Source organism: Canis aureus, chromosome 8 (genome assembly GCF_053574225.1).
Source record: "Canis aureus isolate CA01 chromosome 8, VMU_Caureus_v.1.0, whole genome shotgun sequence".
Taxonomy (NCBI): Eukaryota; Metazoa; Chordata; class Mammalia; order Carnivora; family Canidae; genus Canis; species Canis aureus.
Window position 1 is genome coordinate 76,437,908 of NC_135618.1, and position 15,679 is coordinate 76,453,586.

Genomic DNA, 15,679 nt, shown 5'->3' on the forward strand with positions numbered 1-15,679 from the left:
TGCCCATACAAAAATCTGCAAGTAGATTTATGGCATTACATTTTTTAATAAATCTACATATAGTTATATAGATTTACAGCATTTATAAATCTATAGCAACTTTATTCATAGTCACCAAAAATTGAATGCAACCAAGATGTTCTTCAGTGGGTGAATACATAAGCAAACTGTGGAGCATTTATAAAGTCCAATATTATTCATAAAAAGAAATGAGGTATCAAACCACAAAAAGAGACAGATCTTAAATGTATATATGTAAATGAAAGGAGCCAGTCTGAAAAAGTTTGCATACCGTAGAGTTCCAATTAAGTGACATTCTGTGAAAGGTAAAACTATAGAGACATAAAAAGATTGGTGGCCAGGTGTTTGGGGATAAAAGAGGGAGGCTGAATAGGTGAACATGAGATGTTTTTATAGGGCAGCAAAACTATCCCACACGATACTGTAATCGTGGTTATACAACAGTATGCATTTGCCAAAATCCACTGAACTGCAGCCTGAAGAGTGAACCTTAATGTATGCAAATTTAAAAAAAAATAATTCAGAAGGTCAGCAGAATCTCAGGATGGAATGCAGAATGTGACAAATCGATCTGTATTCAAATATATGAAACAACCTCACTGAAGAGATGGGGGGTATGCTGACATAGGTAACTTTGGAAATGAGTAGAATCTGTACAACTAAAGGAAATGGAATTGCACATAAAAGCATTGTCTTTGATGTTTCCCACAGGTGTACGTGTTAGCACTTCTGATACAACTATGAATGTGTATGAATGTGTGCTGCAATTAAGCAATTGAGTAAATGGATGGTGGATGGTAGGAGCTGGCTTTCTCACTGTTGAAGTGGGAATTTACAGGTAAGTAAGGACAGGCAGCTAGAATGATGCTTGTGATAATGGATTAGAGTGGAAGACATCAGAGTAACCCCTGTTTAGCTTAATATGGACACAGATGGTTACACAGAGAAATACAGATAGATACATAGGTTAATGCCACACGTATATTCCTTGCCCTGCCCACTGAGAGGGCTTAGAAGCAACAATACCTCACTAGCAAAAAACATATGGAGGGCTCAGATGCTGGTTTCTAATATTATTCTCTAACAGAAGAAACCAGGCCAGCATGCTGGGGCTTGAAATATGCAAGAGGAGCCTGGAGAATATCTCATAGTGCCAGAAAGTAAGGAAGTGCTCAAAACACAGAAACCAAGAGTTCCCAATGGCCAAGGCTGCAACCCATTTGATCAACAAAACAAAGTTGTATTGGGGATGCCTGGGTGGCTCAGTGTTGAGCATCTGCCTTCGACCCAGGGCGTGATCCTGGAGTCCCGGGATTGAGTCCCATATAGGGCTCCTTGTGGGAAGCCTGCTTCTCCCGCTGCCTGTGTCTCTGCCTCTCTCTCACTGTGTGTCTCTCATGAATAAATAAAATCTTAACAACAACAGAGTTGTATTGAATTTTTACCCAAAACATAAAATAGATATCCATGAGTCGATATGTATGTAAACACTGTTGAACAAATACAAAATCTCTTCTACAGAATTCCAGATAACTTATATAGATACCCCGCCCTCATAGAAATGGAGCCGAACTCTCATTTCTTATGTGTAGTCTGTTATACACACTTTCTGCTTTCTTCCAAAAAATACATTATATAATCCAGTAATTCCACTATTGGGTATTTATGCAAAGAAAATGAAAACATGAATTCAAAAAGACATATGCACTCTTATGTTTATTGCAGCATTATTTACAAAAGCTAAGATATGGAAAAAACCTAAATATCCATCATCAGATGAATGGATAAAAATATGATACACACATCCACACACATATTTATATACACAGTGAAATATTACTCAGCCATAAAAAAGAATGAGATCTTACCATTTGTGACAGCATGGGTGGACCTAAAGGGTATCATGCTAAGGGAAGTAAGTCATACAGAGAAAGACAAATACCGTGTAATTTCACTTATATGAAGAATCTAAAAATCAAAGCAGAAGAACAATCAAAAACCAGAAACAGACTCATAACCTCAGAGAAGAAAGTGGTGGTTGCCAGAGGGTAGATGGGTGGGGGATGGGCAAAATAAGTGACAAGGATTAAGAAGTACAAACTTCCAGTTGTAAAAGAAATAAGTCATGGGAATGTACAGCATGGAGAATATAGTTAATAATTTTGTGATAATGTTATATGGTGACAGATGGTAACTATAATTAATTTTGGTGAGTGTTGTGTGATGTACAAAATTGTCAAACCACTGTGTCATATACCTGAAACTAATATTAACATTGTATGTCAACTATACTTCAATAATAAAAAAAATTTATGAGTACAGTGTGGAAAGAGGGAAAATTAGCAACTTTACAGTGGAGAATCCTGACAAACACATTAGCCGGGTGGTCAAAGTCAACATGGACTGTGATAAGTCATGTTTATTGTATGTATCTTTTGTATGATGCTATAAGGATGGCACTTTACCTCCATGGGCTTCCCCCTCAAAACCCATAACCCCAGTCCAATCATAGGAAAAGCATTAGGCAAATCCCAGTGGAGGCATATTCAAAATACCTGATCAATACCTCTCAAAATTGTCAAGGTCATCAAAAATAAGAAGAGTCTGAGAAACTGTAGCAAGCAACAGGATCCTAAGGAGACGTGACAACTAAATGTAATGTCACATCCTGGATGAGGTCCTGGAACAGAAAAAGGACATTAGATGAAATCTGAGGAAATCTGAATAACTTATGGACCTTGGTTAATAGTAGTGTGTCAATATTGATACAGTAAATGTAACATACCATCCTCATGGTGAAATGACAGTAGAAACAACTGAGTGTTGGATATATGGGGACTCTGTATTATCTTCTCAATTTTTCTGTAAATCTGAAAGTGTTCCAAATAACAAAGTTTATTTTAAAAAATGCTCAGCCTCTCATATCGTCTCCCCAGGTGATGTATCTTGTCACACAGGCATCCTACTGGCCTCCAAAGCTGAAGCTTAGAACTGGCAGCGTGGGGCTCCTTCAAGTTTATGCAGCTCTTTCAGGAGTCCTGGGCTCTGCCCTTACTGTTTGGCTACCTTTCAGTTCTACATGGCTGCACATCCCTGAGTCTATGCTTTACCCTCCAACCAGATGTGACTCAGGGATCTGCACACAGCCTCTGTTCTGGGGACACCTTGGCATTCACCTTGGGCAAACTAGTTAGCCTCTCCTTTAGTGTCTCTGCCCCACAGCTACTGAGTGAGGCTCGGGAGAGCTACCTTGTTGCCTTCTCCACACATTTAGACCAAAGGCAGCATCTTCGGGCAGGTGCCCTGTCTGGTGGGCTCCCAGAGACCGCATGGAGGGGTAAGTCAGGAGCCTCTGTACCCTGGTGCTTAGAGAGAGAAAGAGAAGCAGAATTGCCTTCCTTAGTTCTCTTACCTTCTTATCATTCATCCTTTTTTTCCCTCCAACTCGTGACCAGAAAAGGGAGAGAAGTTTCCTTTACCTCTCCTGTGTCATATGCTCCTTCTCCCTTGCCTCACTGTTAAGCCTGAAAATTGGTCAGAGGTATCTTTTCTACACCAGGAGAAGAATCAAAAGATCTGAGTCCCTCCTGTAGCCTTTGAATGTACAAATTTTCTGTCCATGAAGCTTGGCTTTGAAGCCTCATGCCTTCTTAGAAAGCCAAATGTCTGTCATCAAGCCCTGGGATGAGGTCTTTTGACCTGGGTTCAGCCTTAATGTTAACATGCACCAGTGTAATATTTGCCAAAATATTATTCCTACTAGCTATTGCCTGGGTGCATTGAGTTCTATAGATTGTCCCTATGGGGGGAGAGGAAATCAGAGGGAGATTCATCCTGTAGTAGAGGTTAGGTTTTGTTTGGTTTTAAGAGGGAGAGAAAGAGAGAGGTGGGGGCGGGGCAGAGAGAGAATCTGAAGCAGGCTCCACATCCAGAGTGGAGTCCAACATGGGGATAGATCTCACAACCTTGAGATCATGACTTGAACCAAAATCAAGAGGCAGATGTTTAACCAACTGAGCCACCCAGGTGCCCCGAGGTTGGGATTTCTAAACAGAGATGGAGATCTTCCCTGGGAAGGGCTGAAGAAAGAAGCAGTAGCTCTGAGAAATGAGAGGGTAGGACTGCCCCCTGAGGCCTGGCAACACGGCTAAGAAACCCACCAGACAGAGAGCCTGGGGGGCTCTCACCCTGGGGGCTCTGATAATAGAATTCAAGGGGTCCACGGATTTGGATGGGAAATAATTTATCTTTAGTTTCATTATCCTCTAAATGGAATCCAGCATTTTCTCCAACCATAAGCACAAGCCATAAGGTGCAGTGGAATTAGCGATACTGTGACTTTGCCACTCATTTTCCTACAAGGTTACAGTTGTGACCATTCCATAATGTTGTTTATACTCACCACTGCGATACTTCAAAATTATGATAGTTATTACTCACACTGCTAGATCTTATTATTTAATGCATCAACAACATGTATCATTATATCACACATTTGTTTTGTTTTAGTATTTTGATAGTGTACTTAAATATAATTGATTTCCTCTGTTGTTGCCTCAATTATTCCACCTCCTGCATTTAAAAACATAACTCACAGGTTCCACCAGGCTGCCAAAGGGATCCATACATAAAAAAAGACCCTTTACAATATTTTTTTATTTTGGGGGGATTCTAAGAAGATTTATTTGTATACTGCAATTTTCCCCCTAAATTGAAATTCTCTGGTTACTCCCAAGCCTTTGGTAAAACCTGTGATTGATGTCCATCTGCTGTGTGTTGGTGGAGTTGCGGGGATTTGAGAGAGGGTACGTGAAGGAAACCACCCTCTAGCATCACCACCCCTGGCCCAGAGGCTGGTGGTGACTCCTCTGGTTGCCCCAAGAGTCCCAGGAGTGAACCGCAAGTGAAGCTGCACAGGGCTGGGATGGTGTCAGCTGGTGGATGGGAGCAAGTAACAAGAATCAGTTGCAGGGTGGCTTGACTCAGGAACAGACCTGAAGGCCACCTGTTTCCCCCAAGTACAATATGAGAAGATTGCCCTGGAAGGGGAGTAAGGCAGACATTTGACTAACTGCAGCACAGTGGAACCAGTTACAGCTTTCCCTTAAGTGCATTTCATCAAAGGTCTGTGTGAACAGAGACAAATTAATTATATACTTCAAGCACCCCCTAGAGTCGTGGAGGACTGGTCGGGAGCCCCCCCTACTCTCTCTCCTGGAATGCGCTGGTTTACTACTTTGCCTGAAAACCTGTCTTGGTTACTGTCTCTGCCCATATGGCACAAACCAGGTTGGGATAACTTAAAGAGACAAACACTCTTCTAAAATAATGTTCAGGGGTGCCTGGGTGGCTCAGAGGTTGAGTGTCTGCCTCCGGCCCGGGGTGTGATCCTGGGATTCAGGATAGAGGCCCCAATCGGGCTTCCTGCATGGAGCCTACTTCTCCCTCTGCCTGTGTCTCTGCCTCTCTTTCTGTGTCTCTCATGAATAAATAAATAAAATCTTAAAATAAAACAAAACAATGTTCAGAATTATGCACAGGATTCTCAGATCACTGGGAATGCCCCTTATCTTAACTCACCCCAGCATCCAGTTCTTCTGTGTTCCCTAGAAGCAGAGGTGCGTCCCTGGGGGTGGGTGGCAGAAGGATCCAGGATCCACGAAGGAAAACTGTGGTAGCTTTACTACATGGTCCCTGAATTCTTTGAACCTCCTCCCACTGATATGTGCTGTCTATGCCTCCACTTCCTGAATCTAAGAGGGTTTGGACCTTTTTGACCACTAAAATATGCCAGGAGGGATTTTTACATGGCAAAGTAATAAAAGGCCAAGCAGGTCCTCCTAGAAGTCTTGTCCCTAGATGCTTGTCTTCAAACCCAGATGCCAGGCTATGAGAAGCACAGTAGCATGGAGGAGTCATATGCTCCCAGCTCTCAGCCCAGGCAGCAAACATATGAAGAATAACCAAATGATTCCAGGCCCCAGCCATCCAAGTCTTTCCAACTGAAGCATAGACATCACGGAGTAGGGATGAGCCATCCCCACTGAACTCCTGACCCACAGACTCCATGAACATAAGATATTTTTTGGCTTATGACCCCTCCGAGTTTGGGGGGATTTATTACAAAGCAATAGTAGCCAGACTAAGGAGAGATAAAAGGTCCAAGGGGAAGAGGCTCCAACAGTGGCTGTGTGTGGACCACAAGTGGAGAGCTGGAGTTGGCTCCAGTGGGAAAGGCTGGAGGAGAGGCAAAGCGATGGGACAGGCCTGAGGGGCTGCTCAGCGTTCAGTTCCCTTTGGACTCTGTGATGGGCAAGGCTGCCTTGATCCGGAGGCAAAGTGCTGTTTTTATACACTCTTTTGCTGGCAGGAAGACTATTAAGGCATGCACTCCCCTGTCCCTCCCCTTCTCTGCCCCACTTTCTCAATAGGAGAAAATGCTGAAATAAGAATGTGACACAAACACTAGGAGTAAAAAAAAACAAAAAACAAAACAAAACAAAACAAAAAAACCCACTAGGAGTAGGGTGGATGAATTTGGTCTAAATATTTCCATTTTTTAAAAAAGTTATTTATTTACTTATTTATTTGTGTGTGAGAAAGAGAGAGAGCACAAGCAGGGTGAGGGGCAGAGGGAGAGGTAGAAGCAGACTTCCAGCTGTCTAGGGAGCCTGATGCGGAGCTCCATCCCACGACCCTGGGATCATGACCTGAGCCAAAGTCAGATGCCTCACTCACTGAGGCACCCAAGTGCCCCTAAATACCTCCTAAAAGGACTTCTGATGATAGAGAATTATGGGGTCAGTGTCCAAAACAGCCCCCTGCAAGCAAGAAAGTGTTTTGAATATTTTTGTCTTAAAAACTAGCATTCCATACCCTAACAGATCTACTTTTGTTTTAGTACTAAATTGTCTTAAATTACTGGCCAACAGGAGGAATGGACACTGCTTGAACGTGTGCCTTGTTTATCCCATGATGTCGGTATGTGTGGCCCACTGCTGCATCCCCTATGAAAGGCCAGCAGGACGGTCATACAGACTCCTAATGCCCAAAGTCCTTCCAAAGAAACCAAAATCCTAGGGGCTAATTGGCTTATTGAGTATGGAGTGCCTTTAGAGGATGCTTATTCCTGCTCATGTTAATCATTGATTTTCTGGCGTGTTTTATTAGAAGAATCACACAGAAAGTGAATGGATCCTTGATGAAATGATAATTTCATAGAGAATCTCCACCTAGGTGAAAGAGTAATCAAAACTTCTTAGCTAAGATCATTTATAATATTTTCTGTGCCATCCAGAATGGCCACTTCGTGGACATTGCATATTTTCTTCATGGAGACTGGGCTCTTGACGTTATGTCTGCTCACTCTCTAAGGGACACTACTCCATTAATGATCACCTTTAAGCCTTTCTCCTCTATGGCTGCCATCCTCTCTACTCCGGTGGCCCCTGTCCCCTGAGGCCCTTCTATTAGGCAAATTGGTACAATAATTCTGGAGAGCATTTGGCAAATCCAGCAAAAGAAAGAGTGTGTATACTTTCTGACCCAGAAATTTCACTTCTAGAAAATTTATATTTAGATATACTTGCACTGGTTCGTAAGGATAAATATACAAAGATGCTCATTGCAGCACTGCTGGTGGGAGCAGAAATAGAGCAGCCTAAACAGCCATCAATAGGGCAGTGGTTAAATAAATCACAGAGCAAGAGAAAAGGATGTTGGCGATAAATTGTTTAGTGAAAAAAATACTTGAGGAGCAATGTAACTACTAATAACTGCATATTTGGACGGATATATATTCATTTATTCTATGATATTGTACATCGTATTCTTGTTTTGGAGGTGAATGTCATACCCTGGAGCTGCATCACTACCTGTGTGTGTGTGCATGTGTGTGTGTGTGTGTACATGTGCGTGTGTGTGGCATGTTCCCAGGTACGCCCTGTGCATGAATTTATCTGAACACATAAACTCTATGATGAATATTAATCCGTCTTTTCCATGAGCCTATGAGCTGCATGAGGAAAAAGATTATTCCTCTTATGCCTAGCACACAGCACAGAGCCTGGCGCACAAATTTACGATGTTTGAATGAATATGGGTGTGAACCTTCACTGGGCCTAGGGTATGTGAGAACCAGGCATATCCTAGAGAGAGGAAATAAACATGTAGTATGTGATTTCTAGTCTTTTACATACACACACACACACACACTCACACCTAGTGTTTCAGGCTTAAACTGTGTTTAGAAAAGCTGACTTAAACAAAGATAAACCATTCTCTTTGCTGTAGGGCATCTCTAATATTTTACTATGCATGGATATTCTCCAAGAGGTAGATAAACCATGGAGCATCATCTGAATTTTACTTATGATGAGGCACTTTTAGAGGAATATTTATTTACACTGATGTTCAGAGGGTCATCTATTTGTTACATGTTGTATTAGAAGAATCACGAGAAGTAAATAAATAGATCCTGGATGAAAAAGGTCCCAAGATAGAGTCAGACAATCTCCTGGAGAATGAGTGATTGTACATTTCTCAGCTAAGATAATCCAATATCCCAACTGAATGGCTGCATCTGGAGGGAAGAGAGGAGAAAAGATTTGGCCAGCTAAACAAGGGAGAGCAGAGTATTCTTACTGATGTGGCAACATGGTAGCAGAGACCCTCCCAACAGGGGCCTCTGGGGACCTGGCATGACTGTCAGCGATCATCTCAGAGAAAAGCGAATTGAGGGCAGCAGATTTCTGGGTTCTATTTGAACAGTTCTTGATTTAGTAGGCAGAGCTCACAAACATAGAGTTTGTAAACTCCCCTGACAAATTTTGATGAGCTAAATTTTGAACTAGCCCACATCTTGGCATTGCTCCTTCTGCTCTAACACTATCCTTTCTTCTGGCCAGAATATGATCAGGACTGACAGGGAGAGAGGCCAGATCACAGTGAGTGAGGGATGAGAAGGAAAAGAAAGATGGAGAATGAGGACAAGTGTAGGCAATTTTTTCAAGAAGTTTGAGGATAATTATATCTTTTTTAAAAGACAAGAGAACAAATGTTTATGATTAGGGGAAGAAGAAAGACATTGAAGAATAATACAGGAGGTTAAATTGATGAAATAAGGTCCCTGAGAGAGGGTGGAAAGGAATAGATGTCCACCCATATGTGGCAGGTGGTCCTTGGACTGATAGAGGGACCCCTCTTCCACTATCATGGGCAGGGGGAAGAAAAATGAACATAAACGCAGAAAAGTTGACAAAAGAGTAGGCAGGAGGTTGAAGAAGCTTCTTCCTGGAAACTTTATTTGTGAAGGAGGAAGTGGCGTTGTTTGTAGAAGAATGGATAGGAGTTGAAACCCTGGTAGAGAATGGTAGAGAATGGGGAGGGGACCTGACCACTAGAAGAACGCGTGAGCCACACAAGGACCCTCTGGGGTTGAAGGTTGTGTGTAAGTTGCCTTTCCATGCCCAGTATCCATGTAGGATTTTCTCTCAGAGTGCTCCACATCCTGAAGTAAGAACAGTAATAGTAAACAGCTGTAACGTAGGTTGTCAAAGAGAAGAGTACTCTGTGTGAGCTCTCAGAGGTAAGGTATTCTAGAAGGTGATAAGATGATGGCTGAGGCCATGGTAGTGAAGGCTGAGAGGGGAGAAAGCCACTGGAGTTGAAGTTGAGGCAACATGAGGTGAAAATGTTGGCTGGTAATCAAGGGTCATCTTAGTTTCCTCATAGGACACTAGCACTCTGGACAGATATAAGACTCAACAAGCTGCTAACAATCTTCTAAGGTATTCAAGAAGCATGGTGACAATCAGAAGTAAAGAAGGTGATGGCAATTAGGAGAGATTGGAGGTGAGCTCTAAGGGTTTGTGATATGGAGGACCTCCCCATTCCCCCAATTGTGCACACATACACACCTTGCTCCAATGAGAATGGGTCCTCTTCTCCATTTTAAGTACTGAGATTCCCCATAAGAATTATTTTAGAAAGGTCTTTGTGAGAAAAAAAAAACTGAACCCCACTGATGAGGCCAAACCCCTCCCATCCCAACAATGAGCCCAAAACCATTCAGTGAGTAGATGGAGCTGCCCACGGCTGCATCCTGCTAGGGTATCATACGATGTGCACTCTTCCCTAAGACACCCCTAGAGCTACTGCTCAGTGAGAAGCATCCTTGTTAGGGCTGATGAGTTGAGTGCTGTTGAGGTCTAGCAGAACCTGGAACCCAGGGGGAGGGAAAAGCAGTGTCCACAGAGGGGCCAAGGAATTCTCTGAATACCTGTTATGAAACAGGGCAGAGAGGATGAAGAGGTAAATGAGAATGGGTAGGCTTGGGGAAGGGTGGCTCTGGTTGATTCCAGCTCAGCTAGGGAGGCCAACTTAGTAACCAGGCAATAGAGGTTGAGTTCCTTCTGCCTGTCACTGTGCAGGACCTTAAGTCATGGAGGAGTTTATGGGTCCTGTTTATGTAGAGACTCTTATCATAAGCTATTCAAAGCAGGGGTGGGAGGGAGAAAAAAAATCCCTTTGAGTTTCCATTGCTTTCAGAGTCAGCAATTTAATGAGTCATGCATTCTGAATCTTTGCTTTGTCTACACGTTTTCATTTCAAAATACTAAAAACACTTTGTTTGGAACATGGGCTATTTTTAGATTATATATCAAGAGTGCACGTCCATTTCTCCCCATATTAGAAAAGCTTCCTTCAGACTGGGTTGGGGCAGGACGACAATGGTAGGACTGTTTACTTAGCTGCCCTTTGTTGAAGCCACCTGGGCATCTCTTTACTTCCTAGGGATTCTCTTCCAGCTGGCCTTCTGGACTGCCTGACGATCCATGAGACAGCTCTAGACCTGGCCCAAAGACCCAGATCCTATAGTCTGGACAAAGGGGGAAGAACATCCCCTCAGACTTCCAGGCTGAGGAGTAAGTACCTTGGCTAGAGCCAAGTCAGGTCTTCATGCTGTGTACCCTTGCACAACTCCAAGAAATGAAGTGGCAGTGAAGGAGGTCCCTATCTCTAGGTCATCTCCTTCAGGTATATCAGGAGAAAGCCTACCCACATCTTGGCAAAGACAGGAATAGATAGTCTGTGGAATTCTTTAGTAAATCTCAGGAGGAGATTTAAGAGGAAGACTGAGGCATAGTAGGGTAACCCCTTACTTTTGCAGTCCCTGCCTTCTGCATAGGGTCTCTCTTCACACTGCACTGAGTGCCCCCAGCCAGCTTTATCTACCTCACTGCTTTTGTTCCATAGTGATACTTCGCTCCTCTGCAGACCACCTGCTTTTAAGTGCTCCAGATTAGAGCATTAATAGCATGCACCTTAGTAGCACTTAATGGACAGCCAGCCAACTTCAAGAATAGGGTATAAAAACCAATACCTCAAGGAACTAGGTTAACAAGGTACCTACTTCTCTGGTCATTGTCTTGCTCCTCCATCCATGTATTTATAGTGGAAGCAGCCATGTTCATACCCTCTGGCTCTCCTCCCCTGGACACTGTTGATTTGATCAGGAGTGGACAGCAATGAGCCTATTCCTATGGAATTTGGAATTGAGACAATACTGACTCTCAGTCGAGGCTGGCTACCAAATTGGCAGCTATCTGACAAGAATAATTTTCACGTGAGAAACTGGAGAAACGCAGACAGGCAGAGAGAAGCAGCTTTCTTGGGTTTTCTATATCTCCCTAGGCCCTCATTCCAGCCACCTCTGAGACCTTGGGTTCTATGAGGCAACCTTCCTACCCCCAACCCCTGCCTGAATCTTCCAAACACACTCCTCTTTTCGTTTAGGATATCTCTGCCTGCTTCTTGTTACTTGCAACCAAAATGGTACCAGGAAGTATGAGAATGACCTGGGACAGGTAGATGGGACCCATCAAGGAGATGCCTCCCTACTTTATGATTTTGCCTACTCTGCCCGTATCAACCCTAACCATGTGGGCCACGTGCAGCATGCTTCAGGGTCTGAGGAGGCCCTTAATACTCTATAGGCTATAGTCCCAATACTCTTTCTGAAAGAGGTTCCTAGCTAAGGAACAAAGGACAGGGAGACAACATACTCTGCAAGTCATTGCTGCTGGGGGCTGATGTGGGAACATGTTCCTGGTGGGCTGTGTTCCCTTCCCCTCCATGCCTGACCCTTGTGCTGAGGCCTTGACAATGGAATCCACTCCCATGGCCCCATCTCATCTTTCTTTTTAGCTGGCTCACTCTGCCCACTGCACAAGGAAATCTTTGAGAAATGTGGGTGTATCCCCAAGGAAGGAGTAAGCAAATGCATGTTTGTGGTAGGCATGGGTGTGAATGTGTGTTGGGAATAATCCTGGTGCCACAGAATCACTCAGCCTGGGGTCCAAAAAGAATTAATGCCAACCTCAAAGGAGAAGCTGATGGCATGGAAGAAGCAGGTTCATTCCACGTGGGCTACTGCTGCCCCTTGAGACAGGTGAAACTCAAATGTCTAATGCGTGCCCATCACACTTCTGGCCAAAAGAATTCTATATCCCAAAGCCACAGGAAGATATGAGGAAATATATTTTAATGTGGGAATATGTTGAGCAAAAAGGGTATTTCTGACTCCATCAGACTTCTTTGTTGTTTTCTATATGGCATCTTCATATCCAGTAGGGTAGACAATTGTCTTTCCCTCTCTGTAGCATCAGTCACATTCGCCATTCACTCCCACGCAGGACATGCAGAAATGTTTCTCTGCCCAGTCCTGACCTCTTTCCCCCAACATACCCCCCACTTTCTCAGGGCAAGCACCTTCTGTCACTTATACCAGTCTGAGCAAAGGCCAATCAGAAAATTCACCCTTGGACTGGTCCATTCCTGCTCTTGGGGCTCCTCTCCTGGAAGGGGTGAGCTGGAATGGGGAGGCCCAGCCCAGATCGTCGTCCCACCCATGGCCAACCCTCCTGAGCAGAGCCTCACTCTAAGCCTGCATATCATGCCCTTGGCCAGGGGTCTTGTCAGCTCCAAGCTTTGATTTCCCAAACAATGAGCTGTGTTGGAGAAGGTTCTGGATAGCATCTTCTAGCATTCTGCACTAAGCCCTGTAGTCTAGCCCCCAGGCCCCAAGAGAAATTACTGAAAACCAGCTGTAGTCACCAGAAATATTCCCACTTCCTTTTTATCCCCTGTGGCCCAACCATAAACTCCTGGCCCCCACCACAGACACTTTCGGTCACTCCTGGCAGCTGGTGGCAGAGAGGGCTGGAGAGCCCATTCCAAACAGCCTTAGGGAGACCATTTCAGAACATATCCGATTATATGACTCACCACAGACCAACTCATCGACACCAGCATCACATAGATCAAGATTTCTTCCCTCCTTGCAAAACCACCCAGAGATGAAATTCGTCTTGAGTTTTTACATCCCGGGATGTCTCCAAGGAAAAGAAAGAGAGCAGAATTGAACAGCAGGAAGCCTGTGGCTTGGAGCGCATAAAACCCCTCCCCTTGAACTGATGTCCTCACCTGTTAGTGAGGAGAGCCAGGGAGGCCAGTAGTTACAAATATGTTTTGGATTCACAGAGACTTGGATGGGAGTCCCGGGTTACCTTTGTCTATGCCACCTGGAGCAAGATGTTGAATATCTGTCTTATTTTTCTCCTGTAAAAGCCGAGTTAATACTACTCCTCCAGAGCTACCGTGAGGACTCATTGAGATCATCTCTGCCAAGCTTCTGCTCCCGCGCTGCCACATGGTACCCACCTTGTAAGTGACTTCTGTGGCTGCTTTTCCCAACAAGCACCCCTAATCAGTCCCTGATAAGGTCAGTTTTCAAACCCATCCCCTTGCCCTATCCGCCCGTCCTCAGATACAGTCAGTGGAAGCCTGTCAGGCTCAAGAGGGACAGTAAAGTCTCTGTACCCGGCTGGCACACCCGTCCTCACAGACCCCTCCCAGGTGGCCTGTCCCTGGGGCCTCCTCTCCCCCCCACACTCTGACACTCGGCAGCAAAGGCTCCCAGCCCCCGCACCCCCCCCTACCTGAGGGCTGAAAACAATCAAGTCCTGAGCAAACACTTGAGAAAGCGCTTTCTCCGGGGGGTTTGGGGGGAGGTGACTTGCCAAGTGGGGAAGTCGGGGGCCTGGCTCCTCGGCGGCTCCTCTCCCCCTCCGGGGGCTCCTCTGCACCCCCTTGCCTCATTCTCAGGCTTTCCCTCTCCAGGTTGCTCCGGCAGCCGCATCGGAGGTCCAGAGCGATGTTCTCAGAGAGATTTGTGAGCACATCAAGGGAACGTCGGTGGAGACACACACTCTGCAAGGAGTTGACAGAAACTTACTGCCTGCACAGCACTGGTTCGTTATTTACCCAAAGTCAGTTGCCTAAATAATTTACACCCTCCCTTCTGTGTTTGAACAGGACAATGGTAGAAGCACAATCGTGGCACAAGGAAAACAATTACAGTTGTGACAGATGTTTAGTTATTAATCAGGCCTCAGTGGCACCAGAGGGTATTACACAGCAAACCAATAATGTGTCTTTGGAACCAACCTTAATATTTACAGGTACTTTTCCGTTCACCCTCCCGTGGGCTTTGCGGTAGCCTGAGCTGTGTGGAGAGAGCTCTAGAGCAGCCAACATGATTGCAACTTGCAAGAAAGCCCAGCACCTTGCCAGCATAATTTGTTGCCTTGCTGTTGACATCAGAGCCACAGAAACAAAGTGGGGCCAGAGTTAGTAATAGTCGTCTTGGGGAGAGGACTCTTGCCAAGCCCCCGAAGCCTGGTGACGCTGTGCACAACCCAGCGCAGCGTCATCCTATCTTCCTTGGGCAAAACAAAGAGCAGTCAAGATTAGTATCCCTTTACCAGACTCCATCAGACTTGCTTCCCACGTGTACGGAGCCTCTGGCTTCCCTTAATGTCATCATCTCTCTTCTTTCTCCCAACACCTGGTTAACCCCTACTTGTCCTTTACAACTGGGCTCAGGTTAGGGCCGCAGCCCTTACTTGTGCCTGCTTTTGCTGTTGTCCGCAACCTCTGCCCCTCTTTCCTGGCACCATTGCATCGAGAAAAGCTCTAGGCCAGGAGTAATTCAGATGCACATTGTGTCCCATGGTCCCATGCAAAGACAACCTTAAAATAATTGGTGTGCAATAAACACATATTGAACTGACATTTAATCAATGTTGGTTCTCTTTGGTTCCATATTGAAGTTAAAAGGAAAATAAAGCAAAGAGTCTCAAGAGATGGGAAGTACAGGGGCAGCCCCAGTGGCGCAGCAGTTTGGCGCCGCCTGCAGCGTGGGGTGTGATCCTGGAGACCCGGGATCGAGTCCCATGTCAGGCTCCCTGCATGGCGCCTGCTTTTCCCTCTGCCTGTGTCTCTGCCTCTTTCTCTCTCTCTCTCTCTCTCTCTCTGTGTCTATGAATAAATAAATAAAATCTTTAAAAAAAAAGAGAGAGAGAAGAGAGATGGGAAGTACAGAGAGTTCAACTGGAAGAATCTTGGTGATGAACCAAACAAGCCCTGGTCCCCCTGCATCGAGTCCTTGCTGAGAGAGCTGGTCTATTGGAATGTCCACACATTGTAGCAGATGGTGACCTCTCCTGACAGCAGACAGATGAGGCTCCATTCCTCACTCTTGGCCCCTGCACATGGTCTCCTGGGGAAAAGCTCGCTGCTCTACAACCAGTCTTCT

General features: G+C 44.9%; 1 protein-coding gene and 1 long non-coding RNA gene across 8 annotated transcripts in view; both read right to left on the reverse strand.

Moving 5' to 3' along the window:
• The window catches only part of CALN1 (calneuron 1), a 526,620-nt gene that overhangs the window by 471,826 nt on the left and 39,115 nt on the right, over positions 1-15,679 (reverse strand). For 5 of the 7 annotated variants that reach the window (XM_077908317.1, XM_077908316.1, XM_077908330.1 and 2 more), the window contains exon 2: positions 14,103-14,292. The exons of 1 other annotated variant lie outside the window; for it this stretch is intronic. In XM_077908317.1, the coding sequence (XP_077764443.1) occupies positions 14,103-14,221 (119 nt within the window). In that variant the 5' untranslated portion in view covers positions 14,222-14,292. Of the gene's footprint in view, positions 1-14,021; positions 14,293-15,679 lie in introns of those variants that run through there. One more of the 7 variants, XM_077908322.1, reaches the window with a different exon arrangement.
• Positions 1,732-13,566, reverse strand: LOC144319763 (uncharacterized). The gene is made up of 3 exons (XR_013385494.1): positions 13,309-13,566; positions 2,807-2,891; positions 1,732-2,701 (listed from the first exon to the last, which is right to left on the reverse strand). It is a non-coding gene; the product is annotated as an uncharacterized LOC144319763 (long non-coding RNA).